The sequence below is a fragment of the Astyanax mexicanus genome, chromosome 3 (genome assembly GCF_023375975.1).
Source record: "Astyanax mexicanus isolate ESR-SI-001 chromosome 3, AstMex3_surface, whole genome shotgun sequence".
Classification (NCBI taxonomy): Eukaryota; Metazoa; Chordata; class Actinopteri; order Characiformes; family Acestrorhamphidae; genus Astyanax; species Astyanax mexicanus.
Window position 1 is genome coordinate 50,857,995 of NC_064410.1, and position 25,832 is coordinate 50,883,826.

Consider the following 25,832-nt stretch of genomic DNA (forward strand, 5'->3'; position numbering starts at 1 on the left):
AGTATACTCGTCCCGTATCCTTTAAATTACTCCAGTATTGGATACCCAGAGTGCATTCTTGATATCATGAAATGATCACTGACTACTTGTGAAATTCATAAATCTGGTGTAAATATTACAATACATGTTGCAGAAAACATATTGCAATATCAAATTTTTTAAATATCATGGAGCCTTTAAGTGTCTTATTTAAATCTGGGGTGTCTTAATTATATCAATTTCCCTAAGAGAAATTCTACCCTACAGGATGAAAGACACAGCTAACAATACAATCCCTCACAAGTAGAGTGTGTGCATTTTTGTGGGCTAGATTTTTTATAGGATCAGTTTGGATTAATATTTTTTTTCAGATACCAGTTCAGATACTGTGCTGACATTTGCCGTCTCTAGTTAGAACTGCAGATTTGAAAATGTGGAACTGGCCGTTTTTCTATGCAGTTAGTGAAAAAACCCAAAAGAATAGAAGCACAGTGGCTTTCACTGGCTACTTGTAACATAATCAGCCTGAAAGAGCTGTAAAGCAGGTTTCCAAAGCATTAAGTTGCTTCAAGTTACAAACTGCCGTTGTAAATACATAAAGGATTACTGGCCTACAGCACCCATAGCTTAGCCAAACCGGTTAAAATAACGGACAAAATAATTGTTTTTGCATACAACAGATCGGCAGATCATTGCTGAAGGTTATTTTCAATGACATCTAAGCTAGTAAGCAAATGCTTTAGCTTTCATTTTCCTGGTGATGTAGTTTAAAATGTGTTGTGTACTGTAATGAACAGACTTTTATGATACAGGTTTTACCAATAGACGATGATTAACATGCTGCAATAGGTTGTGACCTTTTTCTCAACTCTGATTTCACAGAACGTAGTATGTGACCTGAGTGCTCCTACGCCGACTGCAGAGGGGCGAGTGCGGGCGCTGGCCGCTCTGTGGCGCCCCATACCGGCCTGGTCATGGGGAACACAGCCACCAAGTTCCGCAAGGCGCTGATCAGCGGGGATGAGGTGCTGGCCTGGCACCTTTACGAGAACAATCCGCAGTTTAAGGAGGCCTTGGACCCCAACGCTTCTTATGGGGAGCCGTACCAGCACAACACGCCACTGCACTATGCCTCACGCCATGCCATGAGCCGGCTTATCAGGTAAGAGCCAGAGCTGGAACACAGCTGAATCATTTTTCTGGAACAGTTATTTTACTAAGCAGAGTGACTTTCCCCAGAGCAGTGGAGCATTTTGACATTTGATCACTTTTGATAGTATAAAAAAAAAAAAAAAAAGTATTTTTATTAAACAAAATATAAAATACAATTCGCTGTTTTCCACTTTTTCACCTGTTGTGAATCTAGTGGTTGTTTTTTTACATTGTTTCCAAGTTGTCAAGTCAAGAGGCTTTTATTGTCATTAGATCTGAGTACAGGTACCCAGTCTAAAGAAATTGCATTCTTCCGGAACCATGGTACAACATAGAACAACAACACAATAAACAAACATAGAAAACATAGAACTGTAACACTACAATAAAAAAATAATAATAAAATTAAAGAATGAAGCAGCAAATATTGCTAATAAGGGATAGAGATATTTCAGTCTCTGTGTGCTTTGTGTGTGCGTAGAGTGATAGGTGGGTTCAGTTAAGTCTTTGTGTGTATGTGAAGGGTTTTGTTCTGTGGGTTGAGGAGTCTGACTGCCTGGTGGAAGAAGCTGTTGCAGAGTTTGGTATTGGAGGGTCGGGTGCTCCGGTATCTCCTGCCCAACGGAATCAGAGCGAAGAGTCCGCGAGAGGAATAGGTGGGGGGGTCGTCCACGATGCTGGTGGTTTTTCGGATGCAGCGTGTGGTGTAGATCTCTGTGATGGAGGGGAGAAAGACTCTGATGATCTTCTCAGCTGTCGTCACTATCCACTGTAGGGTCTTACGATGCTTGTATTATTTTGTATTATGTAATATTGACCCCCAGCAAATGAAAACCTAATGCACCTAACTGCCTCAAAACCTGTATATTTTGTGCCACACAACAGCACAGAGAAGAAGATCCACAGACAGAATTAGTGTGGAGTGTATGAGCTGTCCCCCAGTAGGCATAGTCCGCAGCTACTGTGTATGGTGAGGTAAACCATGCAGAAAGCTGTCATGCTTAGCAGCGTATAGCTGCAGAATGCACCATTGTTTTACATTGTGTTTGCAGTCGAGGCACTGCACATGCAGGCCACAGGCAGTTCAGTGCAGAAGATGTTCAATAGCTGGTTGCACCGCCACCCCCCCCCCACCCCCCCCACTCCCCCTCTGAGAAAATAGCTGGTATGGTAATTACCCGCCAAGACAGCTGGCTACTTATGACTCATTGTTCCTCCTCTTTCCCTGTTCCTACTGAGTGACTTGGGTGCTTAAAGAGGCCAGGAGGATTTAGATGACCACGAGCGGATATAGAGGCTCCTCCCCTTCACGTGTGGCTTTTGTGTTCAGAACTGCATATTTGTACAGGGATGAATTCAGACTGAAGCATTGTTCTTTTTAGTTCAGTGATCTTTATACATTGGGGTGTAGCTTTTTAAAATATTTGTATTGCTTTCGAAAAAAAAAATATTTTACAGAAAGTGTTTTTAATTTTATTTTTCATTTAGCATTTGTCTGTAGGGCCTCCTGCATTGAGACTATTGCCACGAACAGTTCTAACCAGGCACTGGTGGTCATGATCATTACTGTCTGCTGCACTGTCCACTGTGGTTGGTAATGCCTTCTGTGACATATATTTCCGGTACACACGTGATGCTCTAAAACTAGTAACTTTAAAGTGCTTACAAAACTTCAGAAATGCACAAACATTTGTAACCCTACAGAAATGAATGTATCTCAAATGATCATTAATGTAGACGTAGTTCCATGTTTATAGTCCTCTGCATTGGCGTCAGCATCAGCTGATATGTGGGTAAAAATATTCAGTATTGGTAGTGGATATACATAGTGAATGTGATTACTGTAATACCTTGTTCTGTTGTTCATCTGGCATCAATAGGCCATTGTATGCTTTTGAACAGAATGTGTGTGATGGTTTTGTACGTCATTATATTTATCTGTTCTTCTTAACATCCGTGCAGCCCTTTATTGAAAGGGGAGGGTGTTTACGACATAGCTCAGACTGTGCAGAGCATACAGAGAATTAACTCTGTTGTTTGGAGTTACATTAACTAATAAAGTTCCCGTGCCAGCTCTACACCCTGACTTCTCGGAACAAAGACTCAAAGCGCTGAGTCACTTCTACAGAGAGGCCTAGTCGTCCACCGAGCGCTGCCTTCACTCCTGACTCTGAAAAGAGTGTAAATGAACCCAAGTCCTATCAGGAGTGCAATCTGAGTCTGTTATCAATCACACTGTGGCTCCCAAAGTTGATTTACCTGAAAATGATATCCGCCTGGCCTATTATCTCCTGCTATCTTTTTTGGCAATGAAGAAGTGAGTGCTTCCAGCTAGGCAGAGCAGTGTCATGCTGTTCTCTCTGTTAATGTGGTTATGATGTCTTCCTAATGCACTCTCCCACATAATGAAATATTGAGCTGTGGGGCTTTGGCCTCTGTCTTTCAAAATAACTACGATGCTTCCTGCATTTCCTGTGAGGGCGAGTCGTTTGAGCATTGCTACCTTTCTACTCAGGCCACCTTCTTACATGAAAAGTAAAGATGAATAAAATAATAGTGTTATTAGTTAGGGCTGTAAGGTAAATCATATTTTTATTGTTTATCATGATAAACACCAGTACAGAAAGAAGTGCAGTAACATCATGAATAACAGTAAACCCGATTGGTATATTCAGGAAACTGCATTACCTGTGTGCATATGCAGCTGGGAATGCTGCAGACTGTGCTCACGTGACATAAAAAAGCTGGAGGCAGAGTGAGGTAGAATTTGAACACAATGAACACAAACACTAAACTACTTCTTGTTTTGAGGAATAATTTGTAAATTCAATTAATTTAGAATCTTTATTTCATGTTTTACATCAATATCTGCATATTCAACAGTGTTATTCACAGTATTGATTATATGTGGTGGTGTTGCACTAGTAACTTGCATCATGTTGTTGTTGTTATTATTATTATTATTATTATTATATCCCACCCCAACCATCCACTTTCTAGGAAATGCTTGTGCCTTACATTTACAGACACATTAATATGAAACAGATGTCTCAGAAAGCATAAAAATTCCCCTCTAAACCGAATCTGTAGTCTGCAGCTGTTAAATCACAATTTCAGGGCTTTTGAAGTATGTTAATATTCTCTTATCTATCTTTTAGGTCCTTCCTGTTTTGCAAGGATGGCAACCCCAACAAGCGCAATGTGCACAACGAGACCTCTCTGCACATGCTGTGCATGGGGCCGTTCATCCTGCTGAGTGAAGGTGCTCTGCAGCCGCGCCTCAGCTGCCCGCAGCTGGACGAGCTGCGCCGTGCTGAGTGCCTCCAGATGATTCTCAGGTGGACGGGGGCCAAGCTTGACCAGGGCGAGTACGAGCGTGCTGATGTCAACGCCACTGACAACAAGAGGACCACCTGCCTGCACTACGCGGCTGCAGCCGGCATGAAGAGCTGCGTTGAGGTACAGAGAGAGCTGTCAGCATGTGGAGTGCTGTAGCCTTAGGCTCATATAGTATTTTCATAAAAAAAAACAATTCTGTATACACCATGGCTTGGACCTTATAGTTTAGTACAACTTCAGTACAGTGGGGGGAACAGCAACCAGTTAAAGGGGAAATCCGGTGTTAATTGGAAGTGGGGTATGATGAAACATGTTAATGAATATGAACTTTTGTCCAGTAGCCACCTCCTTCCACCCAAAGCATTCCGAAAATACAATGCTTTTTGCTGATGCTCCCAACAAGCTTACAATGCTAGCAATTGGGACATAGTGTTGCCCATGCAAAGAAAACTCATTTTGTACACCATTAACAAGCTCAAAGTATCTTGGGAGCATCCGCTAAAAGCGCTGTTTTTCACAATGCTGGGGCCTTACAGAGGTGGCCTAATCAACAACAGTGAGCTAAGTGTAGTGTTTCATATTGCATGTTGTTTTAAGCTCTGATCTCTTTTGTCAGCTAGAGGACTGAGTTTCACTTTAAACACAAATTAATTAACATTATTTGAAATAATAGAGTAAGCTGTGTACAAAACTGTGCCCTATTAATTATCCCCTGCATGCAAAAATCCAAGACACTATAAAGAAATCTATTAGAGGGATCAGAATTGGACTATTTGAGACACATTGTTACATTAATGACTTTATTGCTGTGATGTTTTTTTTTAATTAGAGATAAGATATTAGAGAATATTTGTCATGATGAACCATTGTGACAACTTTCCAAGTAGCAGAATAACTGAAAGATGACTTGCGTAGACAATAATGATCAATGTACAGTATAATGAGCAGCAGATCTGTAATTAAGGTTCTAAGTGCTAAGAGTTGCAGTCTGTTGGGTGGGGTGGGCTGCATCCCAATCTTCACATCAAACAATGCAATCAATTATGGTCATTCCATGCCCCATTCTATACATTGTCTGTGCACTATTCATTAAAGTACATGGTGAGATTCTTGCCCTGAAAATTAAAAACCTTGTCCTACATTTTTGGACATGATTACAAAATGGCAGAACTCCAATGGGATGCATAGGTCGTGGTTTGGGACACAATTCCGGCAAAGTTTCTCTCTGTCATTCACACTGGTGTTAATTCAATAAATCTGCAGAAAATCAGGGCCTGCTTTTTATCCGATCACCCTTACTGTCAGCATTTGTTATACTTGGACGTATCTAATAATTGCAGACAAATTAGATTTTCTTTTTTTATTATCTATCATCAGGCAGCAGCATGCAGCCAAAGTGGACGTACTTTGGCTCATGCTTTAAGTGACCCTGCACACTGCAAACACATGTACTGTGAAAATGCACTAAATCAGTTTTTTAATACCATAGCATCCCTTTTCATGTACTTATTTTTTTTTACAAAATGTTTCCCTACTAGCAAGAGTATTGTAGGCTTAGGTAAAGATTTAAAATATAAAATAATATAAAACAAAATTAGAAATATTAAAATGCAAATGCTTGTTTACTTTATAAAGCAGAAGCCCTAGTTTTATTACCATTTGAATCTTTAAGCGACCATTAATAGGCCATCATCCCTGTGTTGCTCAGCTGTTGGTGAAGAGTGCGGCGGACCTGTTTGTGGAGAATGAGGAGCATCAGACTCCTTGTGACTGTGCAGAGAAACAGCATCATAAGGAGCTGGCCCTCAGTCTGGAGTCTCAGATGGTCTTCTCCCAGGACCCAGGGGCTCAGGAGATAGAAGCAGAGTATGCAGCCCTGGACCGCAAAGAGGTGCACTGTTTTTTCCACATTTACAATTATCATGAGTCCTCTCTTATATTGGTCTAGCAGCACTGGCGGGATAAGTGAAATTTTAGTAAAAATGGAACAATGGTTGTTTTAGGCAGATTTACAGTCACAGAAATGCCTCAGCTTTGTTTATTACAGAGCGGTGGCATTTCAAATATCTTGGCAGAACTAGGAAGCATGACAAACAGAGACAAACATTTAGCGTGTGTGTGTGTGTTTGTGTATGTGTTTGTGAGAGAGAGTGTGTTAGACTTTTATTACCCTTGGCATGGAGCTGTGACCTGCCAATATCACTTCCTCAAAGAAAGTGCACACAGGTTAATTTCCTGTGCCCTGATGTTGTGCCAGTGGAAAGGTTTTGTCACATTAAAGGAAGATTAGAAACAGCCATACTTTCATTTGTAGTGGCAGCTGGAGACAGTCGATAGCATTGTTTAATGTTTGAGACATAACGTAAACTGTTTTCTTTATTTAACACCAAATAACTTTAAATTGTGTTTCTGCTCGCTCTCTCTCTCTCTCTGCCTCTCTCTCTGCCTCTCTCTCTGCCTCTCTCCCTCCCACTCTTACTCTCACTCTTTCCCCTCTCTCTCTCTTACTCTCACTCTCTCCTCCTTCTCTCTCTCTCCCTCTCTCTTTCCCTCTCTCTCTAGCCATATGAGGGACTAAAGCTTCAGGACCTACGGCGGCTGAAAGACATGCTGATAGTGGAGACAGCCGACATGCTGCAGGCTCCTCTTTTCACAGCTGAGGCTCTCCTACGAGCTCATGGTATGGCTCTTGCTCTTTATGGGATGCCACTGGCTGTTTCCCAACACAAAAAGTTCAAAGGTTGTTTCTTGAAGGGGAACGGATTTATATACAGTCCACTTTTATAATTCATGTGTGTATATTTCTAGACAGGCAAACACATAAATTTAGATGTGTCATATTGTGTTCCTGTGTTTCTGGGAAACCCACTGTAGTGCTAGGCCACAAGCAACAAAATACAACTACAGACTGGGTTTTGTTTTGTAAACTTAATAGATCTTATTTTAATTATAAATCCCCTACCGTCAGTACTTGGTAGAAGCATTTTGGTAGCACATTTGGAAGATTATGGGAAGCCAGAGTGAGCACACCTGGATTTTTAGGTTTTACCCCACTCCTCCTCCAAGAACTATTCAAACTGGAAAAAGGAAGATGGTCTTTGGCTTACCGACAGCAAACTTTTCATAGTTCTTCAGTTGAATTTGTGTCCAGGCTATGATTAGGTCACATCAGAAAATCTAAAAGGTGTTATGAGTAAATAACTAAAAGCTAAGGGGATATTCTTCACTTGAATTCACTGTAAAAGATCAATATGTGATGTCAGACTTTCCTTACACAAACTTAACAAACCTTCAACCCTACTGTTGTTATAAAAAATATTCACATTTATTTACATGTAGAGCTGCAAGATTTTTGGCCTGGCGTGAGTTTCCATTCCATGCACTTGAGTAACCCTGCTCACTATCCAGGGCCAAAAGTTCATGATTCCATTTTTAGTTGTAGATATACTATATATCAATCACAAAGCTAAAGGAATGTTGGGAATAAATTACAGTGAGTTTGTTTTAAGCTTGCAAAATAATAAGCATGTCCCAGAAAAGTTGTAATGATACCAGGAAAGCATTTCAGTAAACTTGATAAATATCACATTTTCAGACAGTGAATATAAACAGTAATACAGAAATATACACTGTAATAATTTAATGGTGTGCTGCTTTTCATGGTACTCATATTTTGTTCCATTTTAAATCTTTTGTGAGTGAAAATCAAATTTACATGACGTATTAGTTATACGTCATGTAGTCAAATCATTCAAGAACTGACAAATCTGATGTGTACATTTTTTGTTCATAACAGCTGTGTGTTTGTGCATTTGCATATCTGTGAAAGCAATGAGTGCCAAATAAAATGGCTGAATATATTCATTAGAAGGGGTGTTCACAAATACTTGGACACATTATGTATGTGGAGAATTTTCTTGTTGTTTATGTAAGCTATAAATTATTAGTACTTTGTTCTAAAACATGTTCTTTAGAAGACTTGAAACCAACCATTATTTGTAAGCAATGTTAACCTAGCATATCCTATTCTAAACTAATTAAGCAAAATTCACATAAGTAAAGTAAACAACAAACCATATCATATATTGGCAAACTACCCTTTTAAGCAGTGTTTTTGTGGAATTTTAAGGGTGGAAGGGAACAGACACTTATCTTGTTTATCCCTTGTTTATCCCACTTCTCTTGGGCCAGACTGGGATAGAGAGAAGCTTCTGGAAGCCTGGATGTCTAATGCGGAGAACTGTTGTCAGCGCTCTGGTGTGCAGATGCCCACCCCTCCACCTAGTGGTTACAATGCCTGGGACACCCTGCCCTCTCCTAGGACGCCCCGTACCACCCGCTCCACCCTCACTTCCCCCGATGAGATAAGCCTGTCCCCTGCAGATGAGGGACTTGCCCTGGTGAGTGACTTTCTGTCAGGCAGAAGGATAATTAACATCTGCATTTAACCATAATTGCTTGTTGGCTAGATTGCTCCCACAAGTGTTCTTTCTACACAAATACACAAGAATTGTCCAGTAAAAAAATGTGTGTTTGTGTGAGATAAACTATTTCTTTTTTTTTCTCCTTCCAGTGTGAAATATGCATGTGTGCTATTTCCGTGTTTGAGGAGCCTGTGGACATGCCATGTGGGCACGAGTTTTGTAGATCGTGCTGGGAAGGGTGAGTTGCATGGAACGAAAAAAAAAGCATCATTATCATCCATTTATAATCCACTTCAAATCAGGTTTGCTGTGACATTATTGTGATCACAGAAACCCATGAATCTCTGTCCCCAGCAAATTCTAACTGCTAATTCAGGAGGATCCCCAAGCACTGCTAGGCCAGCCGGGAGATATAATTAATACCTTATCCTGGGTCTCTTCCTAGTTAGTCATGCCTGATACAATTCCAGTGAGAGGCAACCAGGGGGCACATTTATCAGATGCCTGAACCATCACAGCACAGTACAATGCAGAAGATCATGAGTGAGCCCAGTTACCTGCTACAGAAAATTAATTCAAATTCAATCATTTCACTTGTATCCTCATTGTTTGGTCAGTACCAACACTTCCATGCCTAATGCCCTGCGGACATTGAGCTGTGGAGCAGTGCAGCTGTATCCTCTGATGGTGCTTCAACAAGTATTTTGGAATGAGCTGGGGACTCATGCACATGGTACTGAATGCAATCAAATTCCCAGCAACTTTCGAAATCCTTCCTTGTGGAGACAGCAGTGACAGTTACTCCAACAACAGCTGGATAAACCTTTTTTATACCTTTTTTTCCAAAAAAAAGTACATCCGATATATAAGTATTTGCATATTCCTTCCTACACAGCAATCAAATTTTTGTCTGACTAACTAGAGATGTGTAGTGATATTAGTCAAAAGTAGTGACCAGGTGTAAGTGAGGTCTAAGTCAAAGAAGATCACTTCCTATTTGTCAAGACACATGGTTTTGCAATGAACCAGGATACTTTATGTATTATCATTTCAGTGACTAATTTAAAGCTTTTTGATTTGTTTTAGGTTCTTGAACGTGAAAATCCAGGAGGGAGAAGCGCATAATATCTTTTGTCCAGCCTATGATTGCTTCCAGCTGGTTCCAGTTGAGGTCATAGAGAGTGTGGTTTCCAGAGAGATGGATAAACGCTACCTGCAGTTTGACATTAAGGTACAATTTAAAATGACCTTCTCTTTTAACATAACAAAGAACTGCACCTACTACTATGTTTAAACATATAATATAGATATATATAAACATATATATAGACATATTTTTATTTACAGATGTCTTTCTGCGAAAACTGGATAGTCTTATTTTGTGCATTTTGTTCCTTTCACCATATGTTCCACTTGTTTAGTTGAAAAGTATGGAATGACCATATTTTTTAATAGTGGCTGCTTCTTCGCATTTTCAGGCTTTTGTGGATAACAACCCAGCTATCCGCTGGTGTCCTGTAGCGCGGTGCGAGAGAGCAGTTCGGCTTTCCAGACCCGGCACTGCTGCCACAGACCCCCTCGGCTTCCCCCTCCTCTCTGCTCCTGCTGTGGATTGTGGAAAAGGCCACCTCTTCTGCTGGTGTGTGTCTCAGATACTCTTTTAGCTGCATGTCTATTTGTTCTTTTTAAATGTAAAATCAACAATGAAACTGAACATTTAAAAAAATGGAATGTTACCTGAAGCCTTGATGTATCTTTCAATTAGCTTTTTCTCAAGATGCAAATTTGGTTAATATACTGTCTCCTTTCCTCTGTCTTTCTTGTCAGGGAGTGTCTCGGTGAGGCCCACGAACCATGTGATTGCCAGACATGGAAAATGTGGCTGCAGAAAGTCTCTGAGATGAAGCCAGAAGAGCGTAAGAAAATTTCAGTACTTATTTTCCGAAATACAGTTAGTCTGCACGTTTGTATTTATAGTGTACATCTGCATAATCTGTAGACATAATTTAAGTGTATCTTATCTTCCTTTTTATACTTTCTTGGGCAGTGGCTGGTGTCAGTGAAGCTTATGAAGATGCTGCCAACTGCCTGTGGTTACTCACTAACTCCAAACCATGTGCCAACTGCAAGTCGCCTATTCAGAAAAATGAAGGCTGCAATCACATGCAATGTGCCAAGGTCAGTTATATTCAACAGGTAGATCTTCACTGTTGCCATTCAGATTTATATATGTATGTCTTTTAAACTCAAATTCAGCCACTGAAGAGCTTGTCTTATACTTGTTTTTAAAAAAAAAAAAATGACATCACTTTTGAAAAGGTATGGTCTCTCCTACTCTGCAACTGGTATAGGAGGGGGTGGTTACTAGTTCAAGGAATCAGTTTAATAGGCACCGCCACAATTTCTGTAAGCTGGTCACTGTGTTTTAAAATGAAACCCCCAAGGAATCACAGCAATGTTAAGCAGTATTTATCAGTATTTTAGTCTCAAGTAATCAACTAGAATAACTGATTGTAGATGTGGCATTTGCATGGAGTCTGCTTTCAGGACAAGGGTAAAAACTGTCTGTGCCTTCATCAGGATAAAATGTTTAATTAAGCACAGACAGTCAATATTTTCTATAGATTGTTGCAAAAATTGTCAAATTGAATGACATACCAGTAGAAGCCTGACTGTTAACTTAGTATATAGTCTAGAAACATATTTTAGTATTAAATGTCCCTTTTTTGGAAGAACATTAACATAAAAATAAATACATTACATTGTTTTTGTGTTTTAAACTGTGGTTTCCAGTAATCACTTATGTTTTAATTGGACAAATCCACCACCATGTTAGTATTATTGCAGTGCTGAGAATGACTCACAACTCAAATGATAGCTGCACTGTGGGGTCCTGACCATTGAAGAACAGGGTAAAAGGAGGATTGTAAAGTATACAAAGAAACAGATAGTTTTATAGTTTTAAACAATTTTATTGGGTACTTTAGAAATGCTGCACAGCACTAAATATAATAACATTATTGAACTCTTGAATGCTAGTGTTTGTCAATAATTACTGACCGTTTACTTGTGTTGTTATGCCCAAAAAAAAAACGAAGAACTGACATTTTATGTTCGTCTGCATGAATTAGCTGGGCAGCCGCTCATCCATAATGTACCCAGCATGCGCGATGCTAAGGAGCTGTTTTGACGTCAGAGGCAGGTGTCTGAATAAAAGCTTATGTATAGGCCCCAGCCTCACTGTTATTTCCCTAATGAAGGCTTAACTCGGACTTTGAGTGACAGGCGGCGAGACGGGGGAGGGGTGAGCTATTCACAGAACCCTCACGCTGATGGGAAAGAAGATGGCAAATACTGGCAAAATGAAATCTAAATGCATGTTGGGCTGAGGATATGTATTAATATCCAAGAATAGTGAGGGCTGTGTGTTGAAACTGAAGCTATAAAGAGGTTGATATTGATGTTAAGGCATTTGAAAAGGCCTTTACGGCTGGTTCTGAATTTGAATATTGTAATTCTTCTCATACTTGTTCTCTGTGTGGATCCTTGAAAGACATTTGGCCTAATTTATTGCAATCAGGGTTCCTTAGTAAGAGAGCGGCAGACCCCCTGGCTTGATTCTGAAATAATTCTTGATGAAATAATTATTGAAGAAATATGCAAGTGTTTCTTCTTTTAATCTTAATAGATATCATTCAGTCACCATGGTCTGAGACCTAGCATGTCAGGCTAAGGGCTGTGCCCTAAACGGTATGAGTGTGAAAAGCAGCTCTTCTCTGTATGAAGAGCACTACAGCCTCGCTGGACGTAGCAGAGCCCTTAACCTCGCATTACCTGCGGAGAAGCAACTGCTTTTGTTGCTTAGAAACGAGAGGACATTTTGGACTGAAGAGCATTGATTAGATCCTTTGAAAGATTATGCTGCTGCTTTTGTGCTGTGAATGAAGGACAGTTGGAGTGTTTGTAAAGGATCAAGAACCAGAACATGGCAGATACTGTTTCTGATCAGGGATTTTGTTATTTTAAATGTGTTGTAATCGGATTTGGGGAATCAGGCTCTGATTTGTATCACATTTAATAGATAAATACATTAGATATTGCTTAGCTCTCAAAGACTGATTTTGTTGATGATATTTACTCTTTACTTCCTAGTTTCTTATCATAAAACCATTTTATTAGATTTTTTAAAATAATGACATCCTGCAAACATGAGTTTTCATATCTAAACAGTAATTTTTATTTAGGCTGTAGTATGAATTAATATGGTATAAACACAGTGTATTTAATCAGAACATCTATGTAGTTAAATTGCTAAACTCAACTATTAAATTGATGCAAAAGCACACATTTTTACATTTGTTTATTGATTATGCAATTATCCAAATTTGGTCATTAAGTCCAGACTATCAGGTACAAGTTGAGTGGTATGTTCCATGTGTCAGCAGCATAAACTTAGATTTTTAGTAGTTTTACTACATGAGACCTGTAAAATGCACACAATAAGGGGTGGGTAATCGACTTGTTTGCGAAATAAAGTCTTATTACCCGCTAGATATAATGAAATATCATAACACATTATAAGGTTTAAATATATTTTTGTAGTGAAACCTATATATACAATACCTGTGTTCATCAAACCAGAATATGTTTTATAATTTATATACTTTTATTAAGTAGCCACATTTATCTTTGAAAACATATCTGCGCACTCTTGGTATTTTAATCTCAGTGGCTTCATGAGGGAGAGTTTTCTATGTATCTTGAAGTAGTTCCTGGAGGGGCTGAACAATAGTTGCTGCTTTTCCTTCACGCTGTGAAGCTTCAGCTCATCTCAAATTACCTCAAATCATCATCTCAGTTGGGTTTCAGTCAGGGGATTCCATATATGTCCCTTAGTTGTTTTTATGTCTGTAATATTAATATACAATGTAGAACATACATAAATAAATAAATAAATTGAATGAAAAGGTGTGTCTAAACCTTTGACCGGTACTGTATATAGGTTATGTTATCCAGTTAATCTACCTAAAGCTGCCAGAAAGGGAGTGTCTATGAGTCCAGTTTAAATTAGATAGTCTTCTGGATTTGACTGACGTTTGTCACAGATTTAAATGGCCCATGATGGTGAAATTTACTGTTACCGAGGGCTGAAATATTTACTAAGCTCACAGCCTGTAAATATAACTCACAATGTGCATTCAGACGATACTAAATCACAAAAAAATATATATCACAAAAAAACAAAAAAAAAACTGGTAACAAATCCATTACCCCATCTCCAAAAGTAAAATCTATTCAGTGTGAATGGGGATATATATAGTCTATCCTTTACCACACAGGTTTATGGAGGTATGCCATACATTAATCCAAATACATTTCTGAGTTTGGCCTCCACAAATCCACTGCGAGGCATCAGGTATACAAACGAGGGAAATTCAGTACCACAGCTTCCGTTTCAAGAAGTGGTCATCTAACAAATTCATTCCAAGGATATGATGAATACTATTGCAGGAAGTCACAAGGAACAAAAGGGTAACATCTAAAAGCATACAGGCATTTCCTGCTCTAAGTAAAGTCAGTGCAGTCTGAGTCCACCTGAATAAGAAAAGTATGCATGGCAGGATAGAAAGGAGGACGCCAGAGGTTTCCAGTAACTGCTGATTAATCCTGCTGTGAGCTGGAGGAATTTTGGCAACTGCTGCTTCAACTGCTATTTTTAGGTCATTCACAACATTTCTGTTGGGATGCCTAATTCAAAGGCGATCCTTGAGAACGTCAGAAGCTTTTTTCATAGTTTCTCAGGAAAGTGTTTTTGTGTTGTTTCTTCAATTTTGTTCTCTTTATCTAATTTAGGCACTTACATTAAGATTGGCCACATTTCAGATAAAATTCATGCATAAATATTAAAGATTGTAAAGGGTTCACATTCTTTCTAGAGGTACTTGATAAAATAAAAGCCTGCACAAATCCTTTCTTGCTCAAACATGGTTAATAATTGCCTGATAAGCAGGATTGGGTGTAGAGGGATTAAATAATAAAGAGATCAAGTCTGCAAGATCACAATTGGATCTATTAATTATAATCAAGGAAAGTGGGTGAATAAATACAAAAAAGGGGTCAATCATTTTGGCCCACATTTGAATTTTGCAACTTTTAATGAATATTCCTTGAAACAATTTATATACATTTTCTCCCAAATGTACATGACCTATTACCCAACCCACTCATTAGGACTCCCCCTATCACTAGTGATGACTCAACACCAGAAGGGTGAAGACTAGCACATACCTCCTCTAATACATGTGAAGTCAGCCACCACCTCTTTTTGTACTGCTGCTGATTACAGCGTGCTCGGAGGAAAGCGCAGCGACTCCGATACATCAGCTCACAGACGCTTTGTGCTGATCGAGTGCAGTGGGGAGAGAGAGCGCCATCTACTCACCCAGAGAGAGCAAGGCCAATTGTGCAATTGTGCTAGTCGATGGCAAGCAGGATTTGAACCAGCGATCTCCTGATCATAGTGGCAGTGCTTAGCCCACTGGACCACTCGGAGCCCCTCTATGTACATGTTTAATTTATTTCTGCTTTTTTTTTTTATTACTTTAGGAAGTAAGACAACCCGAAGTTTAAAAAGGTCAATTCGATGCATACGTGAAAGTTTATAAAGGATTTTTCTCTCTCCAGTGTAAGTATGATTTCTGCTGGATCTGCCTGGAGGAATGGAAGAAGCACAGTTCCTCCACTGGTGGCTACTACCGCTGCACTCGCTACGAGGTCATTCAGCAGGTGGAGGAGCAGTCGAAGGAGATGACTGTGGAGGTTGTATACTCTTTTTCTCTCTCTTACACACACACACACACACACACTGCGCTGCAGTATTTTTCATTCTGCTTAGGAGCATTTTGTTCTCTTCCTGGAAATACATAATGAAAATCATAATGAAAATCAGGCTTTTATGATTCAGCTGTACTAAGCTTACAAATGTGTCTAAAATAAGCACTGTGTTACATATAAATGTGTTTCTTTGAAATGTTTCTTTGCATGTTCACACCATTTTCAGACTAAAAAGATAAACAGCTCAAATTTTTCCAAAGGTTACCAGTATTATTCCTAATTGCATGTCTTTTCACAGGCAGAGAAAAAGCATAAGAGCTTTCAGGAACTCGACCGCTTCATGCACTACTACACTCGATACAAGAACCATGAACACAGTTACCAGGTGAGCACTTCAGCCTGGGTTAAATTGGTTGTGCTGCTGTTTAGTTGGTAAGCACTGATGATACTGTATTTAAAAGCTCTTTAATATCTTCACTCCAGCTGGAACAGCGCCTCCTGAAAACGGCCAAAGAGAAGATGGAGCAGTTGAGTAAAGCCTTCATCGGCCGTGAGTAGCAATCAGATTTCAAGGGTCAAACTCTGCACTGTGGTTCCCTCAAAAGCCTTCTCATCCACTCCTAATCAGATATGTTTTTTTTTGTTGTGTAAGGTACAGTGTTTTTGTTTTTTCACTCTCCAGGAGAGGGCACTCCACCTGACACCATGTTCATTGAAGACGGAGTTCAAGAACTTCTCAAGACCCGACGCATCCTTAAGTGCTCTTATCCCTATGGTTTCTTTTTGGAACCCAAAAGCACAAAGAAAGAAATATTTGAACTTATGCAGGTAGTGATTTAACCATGGCCTGGCCAGTTTTCTTTCTTTATTCTTTATTTGTCGTTTTTTTTTTTTTTTTTTACTCTTATTGTTATGCTTAAGTTAGAAATTAGAATGGATTGATTAGCTATTGCTTAGATATGTGACCGGCCAATAATTTAGCCGATAATTCAATCCATTTTTTGTAAGTTGGCAACACGAAGCTGCAGTTCCTCTTACAACTGTTAGATGTTAACATACACTATTGAAAGCTGCAGAACCCAGTTAAATTCAGTGTTAAAACCTGTGTGCAAATAATTTGCAGGGACATATCTTACCCAAATTCAAATATCTGTATGTGTACGAGTTGACCACTCAGCCCAGTACAGTGAGTATCAGAACACAGCAGAACTAAAAAACACCAATAATGACAATCTGAACTAAACAGTGCAATTCTACATGGGAATTCAGTTTTAAATGTGGACATTACAAAGAGTGCAATACATTTATTTTTGGAAGACAGCACATGCAACTTTAAAAGCCTTGTGCGATGGTGCATTACCAAGATTGCCTTGAAAGATTAATGTGACATTAAGCCCCACCCTCCATCACTATAGGCAAACAGCCAATCATACTGAAAGACGGTGGGTGATCGATATTGGCCCCAAAAACACTTGTAGGGCTTTTTTATTTTGCAGTGTGTGTTTCAGATCTCTCTGTACTCAATCTCATGCTCTCTATGCTGTCAGACTGACCTAGAGATGGTGACCGAGGACCTTGCCCAGAAGGTAAACAGGCCTTACCTCCGTACCCCTCGCCATAAGATCATCAGTGCTGCATGCCTCATCCAGCAGAAGAGACGAGAGTTCCTGGCCTCTGTGGCACGAGGGGTAGCCCCCAATGACTCCCCTGAGGCCCCACGCCGAAGGTGCGTACTGCATTAACCACTGCACTTTATTTACTTCTCTTAAGAGCTGGAGTAATTAAATGGTAATATATGTAATTTTATTGTTTTTAGAATGTTTTTTTGAGGCATGCTACAGAGGAATCACTTTAGGTTCCTTACAGACAATTCTTATAAAATTATTTGGTAAATTAGACTCCATGTTTATAATATAGATGTGGGAGTATCAAGAGTATTTACATTAGTAAAGAGTCTTTATATCATAAGATGGTTCTTCAGGCCTTACAAATGTAAGACTCCTACATGTCATACATTAAAAACATGGAGCTCCAGGCACAAAGTCTTGAGAATTTTGTTCTTGAGAAAAGTGCACACAAAAACTCTACATCATTTGTTCTTATAAACTGAACAAATATCATCAAAAAGTAACATAATGCAGGAAAATGATACGTCTTGCACCTAACATCTGGGGTTACACATAGGGCCCCTCCACTGTACTCTACTCTCCCACTTACTCACTGTTTCCTAAACAACACTAGTAACCTTCCACACCTAACAGCTAAGTTACTGTGGAGTTGATGATCCATGAACATGAAATACCCAACCCTCCTATCACAAATACACCTAAACATCTACTACGCAATGATTAATTAGGCCCACAATACCTCCAGAAGGCTCATTCTGGCATTCTAGACTCACTCCCCTTCAAGCTCACAACATGGGACATTTTAAGATTTTACCTTGACTCTACTGTTTAAACATCAGATCTGATGTTTAAACAGTAGAGTCAAGGTAAAATCTTAAAATGTCCCATGTTGTGAGCTTGAAGGGGAGTGAGTCTAGAATGCCAGAATGAGCCTTCTCATGCATCAAACAGCCTATGTCTACACATTCAAACACACTATTGCCCAACCACTGACTATATATTTCTGAGTTGCTGAGAGTAAAAAAAAAACAGTGGTGAGTGTCAGAATCTTTTTGAAGTTTTAAGTAGATTTTTTAAGAAGGTTTGTGAATAAGGCACATTTTTATATGACCTCATGTGACTCCCCTGTGGCCAAAGAACAATGGGTACAATCTTTATTTTTAAGAGTAAGATTTTTAATGTACTGATTAGTGGTGTAACAGACACAGAACTCTTGGTTCAGATCAGATCTCAGTTTTTTTGATCAGCAAAAAAAAAAAATCAAACAGTAACTTTAGCTTTTATTTTCAGGTTTTTAGTGGTACTGCTTTGTTTGTATTAGTAATGAGTATCAATATAACAGTTGATGGTTCTTCAGACTTTTTGAATGTCAAACATGAGGCCTCAGGCACCAAGTCTTGCCTAGAATTGTTTTAAAGAAAAATCCACACAAAAGGTGGCCAAATGTTTTTGCATGGCCTGTTTGTTTTTATTAATATATTGTATTTTCACTAATGTACGATACAACTTTTATCTGTCTAAATATTTTCACCCTTTTTTGTTTTTCAGCTTTGCTGGTGGGACGTGGGATTGGGAGTATCTGGGATTCACCTCTCCTGAGGTGCGAGAACTGCTCCTGTCTCTGTGTTCATTTCTGCTGTTTAACTGCTGTCGCTCACCTAACACTAAGCTAACTAGGATGCAAACAGCTTGAGTTCTGGTTCCAGCTGCATGTCTTTCGTGTGAGGTGCTTGGTGCTGCTGCTAGCATCAGTAGGTCACTGTGTCTCATTCTGTGTCTAAAGATGCTGAGGGATCACCCAATACTGGGAGGGAGGGAACACAGTGAGAACTTTGACAGTACAGGAGACCAGCAGCAGGTACCACAGAAATCACTGTCTTCCCTCTGGAGGGAAAAAACAAACATTGTTTTATATTCATCCATTTTAATATCATTACCACATTACCAGCATTTCTCCATCAATGTTTAATAGTCTGTTTTATAAGGTCTACGTCTGGATGGAGAAATTCGATGTTAGGAGTTTGGATGTAAACCCTCCTATAATTAATTCCTGGTGTCAGTTTACCCTCGCTAAATTCCTTTTCTGCCTTATCTTATTATATCCAGTTGCAGTCTGCTCTGTGCTGTGGCCTAGCTATTTGGAATTGATGAGATCATTATTAACCTGCACTCTTGCCTGCTTTCTATATGTGGCCGGTCTGCTTTAGCGTGCCTTCAGCATTACCTAAACCTGTCAGACAGTGTGGTCTAAGTGCACTCCCTCTAGCCCTGTGAAATTCCATTGGCTAATTTCCATTATGTCTTTCCATTTGTTTGTCTGTAGTCTGTCAGCACGTTATGCTATAGCTAAACCCCTTTTTATTGTCCTGTGTATTACTTAAACACATATATTTGGACAAAAGTACATCTATTTATTAATTGTTCATTCGAAATCACAGTTATTTAAAAATGTAGCCTGATTTTGTTGAAGTAACTGTCTGTACTGTCAAGATAAGGCTTTCTGCAAGACCTGCTGTGAATATTTGAATGAATTTTGTGACATGAGCATTAGTGGATGTTGGATGATCACCACTCCACCTTATTCCCAGCTCCTCAGCTCATCCTAAAAGCCCAATTGTCTAATGCTGTCTCTAATATACCTCTCTAGCCCATGCCTGAACTCTTCAGGCATTTGCACATCTTCGTCAGCAATGGGTGCAGTAGCTTAAGGCATTCACTAGAAGTGGTGTCCACAAACATTTGGACATACTTTGTACATTTCTATTCTTTTTACCCATTCATTAATGTAGAAGACACCTGTGTTCTGTACTCTTTAAGATTTTTGTTTTATTAAAATGAATTTAATCACATCCTTCAGCCTCTTTATACACTATAAATTGTCTTTACAAACCAGTAATAATTAGATTCAGATGATCTCTTCGTCTGTGTGTGTGTGCGTTCTGGCTACAGGAGTACTCAGAGTTCCAGTACAGACGGCGTCACAGGCAGCGGAGGAGAGGGGATCTACTCAGCTTACACAGTCTTCGCAGCAACACCCCTGAACCCAATGACCCTAATGGTGGCAATTTAGGTACCTTTCTCTCAATTTAAATACCTTTTTATTTAGTTCCAAGATACAGTCTTGTGGAAAAATGTTAGGACACCTCATTAAAACCTTTGTCTTTTTAATAAGGTTAAAAATCTGGACATATGTGAACAGTAATAAGAAGCAGGTTGCGCAAGTTTTTTTTAATGGATTGTGTGCTAAGAAGAATCCCTTGCTGCAAAAAAAAACTTTAGGTGTGGAGCCCTTGATTTAGGCTTCTTAAGAAGAAATTAATGTGGGGGTGTCCTATCTTTTTCTTTGCAAGAAATGTTTTATCTCTATTTATTGCATTTTACAAATGAATTTTAAAATACGTGTTTATGCATTTTATTATATATCTGTGTAAAATAATAATAAAAGATGGAAATATGAGTTAAATGGGTGTGTTCTGTTCACAGATTCTCAAGAAGGAAGTGGCTCAAGGAGATATGGTGTCTCCACTGTAAGTTTAGCTTCTGCTTTTTTGATGGCGTGCTCTTGAATCTCATTTACAAACTGAAGTTAGCTAAACAGTGTGTGCGATACCACTCAGGTTTGTGTTTTGAAAAGCACTCTAGTGCAAGTTTTGAGTGTCAGCTCTGTCAAATCTTGCAGCATCAGTGCTAGCCATACAGTAGAAATGTTTTTTTGGTAGGTATTTGAGTGTGGTCACAGTGGACACTGTTGTCTAACAATGCAATGCAAAGAGAGAAGCTGCTTATGTCTGGATCAATATTAGAAAAATGTTGGATAATGATTAAACTGCAGCAGCAGGAGAACTTGGAGTGACATATCTTTGAGGAGCAATGCTTCTTTACTTCATGTTAGTCATCTGGCCAAACCTACACTATTAGGATGCGTATATATAATGTACCTTTTTATATAAGTGTTTAGTACACAATTTAAGACCAAGTATTAGAATATTAGAATGTCAAAATGAGAACTGTAGAAAGATGTAACTTTATTCAAACATTATTAATTTACACAACTTCACAATTACACTAGAGCTTTCTGTGTACATTAGCATGTTCCCACAAACAATACAGTGCTTATAATGGAAAGTTCTCTTTTGCTCCAGGCTCTTGGATCACTGGATGAAGACGACCCAAACATCCTGCTGGCTATCCAGCTGTCCCTGCAGGAGTCCGGGCTGGCCTTGGACTCGGAGCCTCAGGACATGCTCAGCAACGAGGCTTCATTGGGGGCCATTGGCTCCTCTCTGCCTTCCAGACTAGAGCCTGTCCCTCACACTGTGGAGCTTCCCCGTGCCTCACTCAGCAGCTCTGAGCTGTTAGAGCTGGGGGACAGCCTCATGAGGCTGGGCAACATCACCAGCCAATACACGCCGGCTAACATGCACTCCTACACAGATGACCCAGGCTTGGACCCCTCTGCCAATACAAACCTACTTGGCAACATCATGGCCTGGTTCCATGATATGAACCCCCAGAACATTGCACTGATCCCTTCAGCCACTGCGGACGCTAGCTCAGATGCGCCTCCTTCTGACGACACACTGAAACTCCACCCCCAGCCACAGGAGGGGGACAGCGAAGTAGAAAAGCCTGAGCAGAATCTCCACTGTCTAATTAAAGATAATGAAGTGCTGGAGAGGCCGAGCCTTCTGGAGCTGGAGTGTGTGGAGGGTTCAGACCTGCCCAAAACAGAAGCAGACTTGGAAGAGGTGCACTACACTGTGGACCTTGGTAGCACTGCTCCTCACGAGAGCGACTGTGACCCCCATTCAGAGCCTACTGAGCTCTTATCAGAATGGGAGGAACAAGAGCACCTGGTCTGAGGAAGGAGGATCATGCAACTCTTCAGTCTGAGTGCTTTTGCTGTGGCCAAACACTATCCATAGGAATAATTGTGACAGATTAAGGAATTTAAGAAAATTAAGTGTTAATGCAGTGTGGATTAAGAACATGTCAGTAAGAATGGTTAATTAATTGACTGAATGAATGAGAAAGGAATACTCCAGAGTTTTACAACAATTTTTAGCATTGCATCGATGAGAGATTTGTGGGCCGATACAGAAACCCCATATTTTTTATGTACATACTTGTTGATCGAGATCCATATTCAGAATTTCTACTACAACTTCTTGGATTGCAGCTGCACAGAAATTTGTTTAAAATCATGTATAAATTGCAGACATTGCCATGCATTCTACTCTTCTGAAGTACCGTTTACACCAAAACCCCTCAAAATACATGCAAATAGTAGGAATAACATTAGGTTCAGTATCTTCTAAAGATGCACAGAATATTTGGCAACCAAAAATATTTGTCAACAATATTCAGCTGAATATTGCACTTTTGGTATTTGGACAATAAGTGAAAAGGGTGAGTAATTCAAACTAAACTGTGACTTATGTATTTTACGCTGTTTCAGATCACAATTATTAATATATTTTACTATTTCTTTCAGCAGCTGCACTTTACTGGATTCAACTGTTAGCTAAAAACTGACAGGAGGGCTCCCTATAGCCATAGGTTAATATGTCCATAGTTAATGGTCATTGGCCATACACTACAAGTGATTATGTGATGGTGATTGAAAACACTGGAGTATTCCTTTAAACTAGGGGTGGCAAACATACAGCACACAGTTCTAAACCGGAACAATACTGAAAAAAAATTAAATCACATTATCTCATTGTAATTCATTAGATCAGCTAAAAACAGTCTTCATAAATCACACATTGACACTGATCTATAGACATAAACAGGGACAGAGCAAGTTCACAGCAAAACCAACCAGAATCTCAATTTTACTGACACTTCACTAAGATAGGACCTGATGTTCTTCAGAAATGTTAGCTAGCACAGTTAGAGCACTGTTGGACCTGCAGGGTTTGATCACTGTTCATGAACTGCTTTATTGGGACCTGTTATAATACTAAAGCTCTAAAAGAGGCAGCAAGTAGAGCTGATTTTGTCAGTCAGCCACTATTTCACAAAATGACCTAATGCTCTATAATAATTAATAATCACGTATAACCATCAGTACTAAACGGAAAAAAAAAGTACGAAAAAAATGCAGTGTCAGGTTTCGATTAAAATCATTCCGAGTTCACGTTGGACATGACATTAGTTTGCCACCCCTACCACAGGGGAAAAAGAAGTGTATACACTATATGTACAAATGTTTTGGGACACCTTTGTTTCTTATGAAATCATGGGTAAATGAAAATAATATACCCTGCTTTCTACTAGAGTTTGTAGATTGCTGTGAGGATTTGATTGCTTTCTGCATTATCCACAACTTATTCCAAAAGTATTGGATGGAGTATGATTATTTCAGGCACATCTGGAATTAGGCATAGTGCCAGTAGGTTCATGTTCATTGGTCCTATTGGCAATACTTTACTATTGAGGACTAGACAAGCTGTGTGTGTGCAGTTGTACATCTGTGTCAGCTAGTAGCTAAATGCATTCAGTAAAAGGGGTGTCCACAAACATGTGGATTTATAGTGTAACAGAAATATGATATTTGTGTGTGAAAAGGAGAGTGCTAAGAAGCTCTAAATCGTATGATGAAAAATGTGGTTCTTTCTGGGTTCTTGTTTAACCTGTAGAGGAACCACAAAGATGAGGTTACAAAAACAAACCCATTTACCTGTGTGAATAGAAAGTGAGTTATACTACTCTTTTATTTATTTCTTTTTCAAAAAGAGAAAAATGTGCTAATGCACACTGAAAGATTTAAAAAGAAGTTTTAAAAATTAAAAAATGCAGTTTGCTTTATCAAGTACTGCAGTGATCTCAGTCCACAGGCTGACCCATGACCCCACCATCAGTCTCGCTTGCTTGCTTCATGCACTTGCACACAAACCTGTTGCACTTTGTTAAAAGAGACAGGTTTGCTTCAAATGACTTGAAGCCACTTCTTGACCAGTGCTTCAGGGCATCCCGGTGATGACATTGTGCCTACTTTTGCTATGAGCTGGGTATATACCCAAACTCATCATCCCCTGGTTGAAATGGTTGACTGCTTGACATTATTAAGCATTGGATTATTCTAGAAAGTCTGTAATATCTGGTGCACAGCTGGAGCCTTTTCCAATCGTGTCACCAGGGGTCACTAAAGCTCAAGAAGAAAGGTTGGGTGTAGGGATTTGGAGACTGAAGTTTGCTTTTCCTCTAAACACGCTCATTCAGTTCTATCATTCAGTGTGCCTTTTATGCCCTTCCCCTATATTGTCTGTGTGTTGCCACATTTAAGTTAACCTCTTATAGTGAAGATTTCATTCACTTAATGAAAAAAGTGATTAAAAGAGACTGCATTTTTTGTTACTCACTTTTACAATCAAAGCATTTTGCGGGAACATTTTGTATTTCCATGGGCCAACCATGTGTTAAATCATTGCTTAGATTTCTTTTACACTGGATTGAGTCCTGTGTTAGTTGGAATGTATACTCTGAAATGGGGAGTGAGAGGATTGAAAACCAGAGTTGCAATGTGTGTCTGACTAAATTGTCATTTAAAAATTACGTTGTGTTTTACTGTGATTAATTTCAGTGCCCTGGGTTGAATTAATTGTAATAGATTACAGACATTTTGCCTGGAAGAGTTATGAGTGTTTTCCTTCATTTTCATGATTCAGACCTCATTCAAGCTGTTCCTGTACATGGAAGTAGTCCATGTGATTTGATTGTTCTGAACAGACCACCACATGGACATTATTAACTACAAAGTACAATTTTTTCAAAGTAAAAACAAAATGTTTGTTTGGAAGACAGGAAGCAAACTTTTCCTGATGTGGTGTGGTGCTCACTTCACCATTTAAAAGTCTCTTTTAGGTATAAAACCATGGGTGTTGAGAAGTAAGATACCATAAGGCTAATCTCAGGTTCAGTGTGGGCCTATAAACCACAAGCATCACTATTTAATTACAATTTACCTATTAACTTGACCTGACCTTCAGTTTTCTAGCATATCAACCTTTATTAATAGAAAATAATAAAAATGAATCAAATAGTGTTTCAAAACTTGGCACTAGTGCTTTGATTGCACAATTATTGACTTAAGGCTTGGTGATGGCTTGAAACACTTTAACAGGATAGGGAAAAGTGCTTAAATTTTTTTAAAGTTTGCATTTATTAGATGACTGAAAGCTCGGGAGTTGATATGTACGAGGATGATGTGTACGTGTACTTTGGTACGCAATCAAAAATACCGCCCCCCCCTGCTGACATTCAACCATCTGGGTCTCACCACTATCAGAAGCACACTGCTCAGCCCAATCAGCTCTCTCTTCTTGCCCCACCCCTAAAACCCATACATCACCCAGTGCCCCTCCCAAACTGTCATTCCCATGTTTTAGCCTTTTTTAAATTTGAGCGGAGGGTGGAGTCAGCAAAAATCAGGGGGTTTAGTTTCCCTTTAAGCTAATGATGGTTAGCCTGG

At 39.3% G+C, this 25,832-nt stretch overlaps 2 protein-coding genes across 3 annotated transcripts in view; one reads left to right on the plus strand and one right to left on the minus strand.

The window, feature by feature from the left end:
- ankib1a (ankyrin repeat and IBR domain containing 1a) overlaps positions 1-24,916 on the plus strand; it is a 29,429-nt gene extending 4,513 nt beyond the window's left edge. Inside the window, exons 2-21 of one of the 2 annotated variants that reach the window (XM_007245721.4) lie at positions 862-1,141; positions 4,290-4,590; positions 6,179-6,361; positions 7,033-7,150; positions 8,662-8,870; positions 9,044-9,132; positions 9,981-10,125; positions 10,373-10,533; positions 10,722-10,810; positions 10,942-11,072; positions 15,579-15,713; positions 16,027-16,113; positions 16,212-16,278; positions 16,411-16,556; positions 17,276-17,454; positions 18,905-18,956; positions 19,140-19,214; positions 20,306-20,426; positions 20,840-20,883; positions 21,499-24,916. In XM_007245721.4, coding sequence (XP_007245783.2) covers positions 954-1,141; positions 4,290-4,590; positions 6,179-6,361; positions 7,033-7,150; positions 8,662-8,870; positions 9,044-9,132; positions 9,981-10,125; positions 10,373-10,533; positions 10,722-10,810; positions 10,942-11,072; positions 15,579-15,713; positions 16,027-16,113; positions 16,212-16,278; positions 16,411-16,556; positions 17,276-17,454; positions 18,905-18,956; positions 19,140-19,214; positions 20,306-20,426; positions 20,840-20,883; positions 21,499-22,218 — 3,240 coding nt within the window. In that variant the 5' untranslated portion in view covers positions 862-953 and the 3' untranslated portion in view covers positions 22,219-24,916. The remainder of the gene's footprint in view (positions 1-861; positions 1,142-4,289; positions 4,591-6,178; positions 6,362-7,032; positions 7,151-8,661; positions 8,871-9,043; positions 9,133-9,980; positions 10,126-10,372; positions 10,534-10,721; positions 10,811-10,941; positions 11,073-15,578; positions 15,714-16,026; positions 16,114-16,211; positions 16,279-16,410; positions 16,557-17,275; positions 17,455-18,904; positions 18,957-19,139; positions 19,215-20,305; positions 20,427-20,839; positions 20,884-21,498) is intronic. The other variant, XM_007245722.4, reaches the window with a different exon arrangement.
- Positions 1-25,832, minus strand: part of rad21b (RAD21 cohesin complex component b) — a 634,821-nt gene that overhangs the window by 549,955 nt on the left and 59,034 nt on the right. The window lies entirely within an intron of this gene.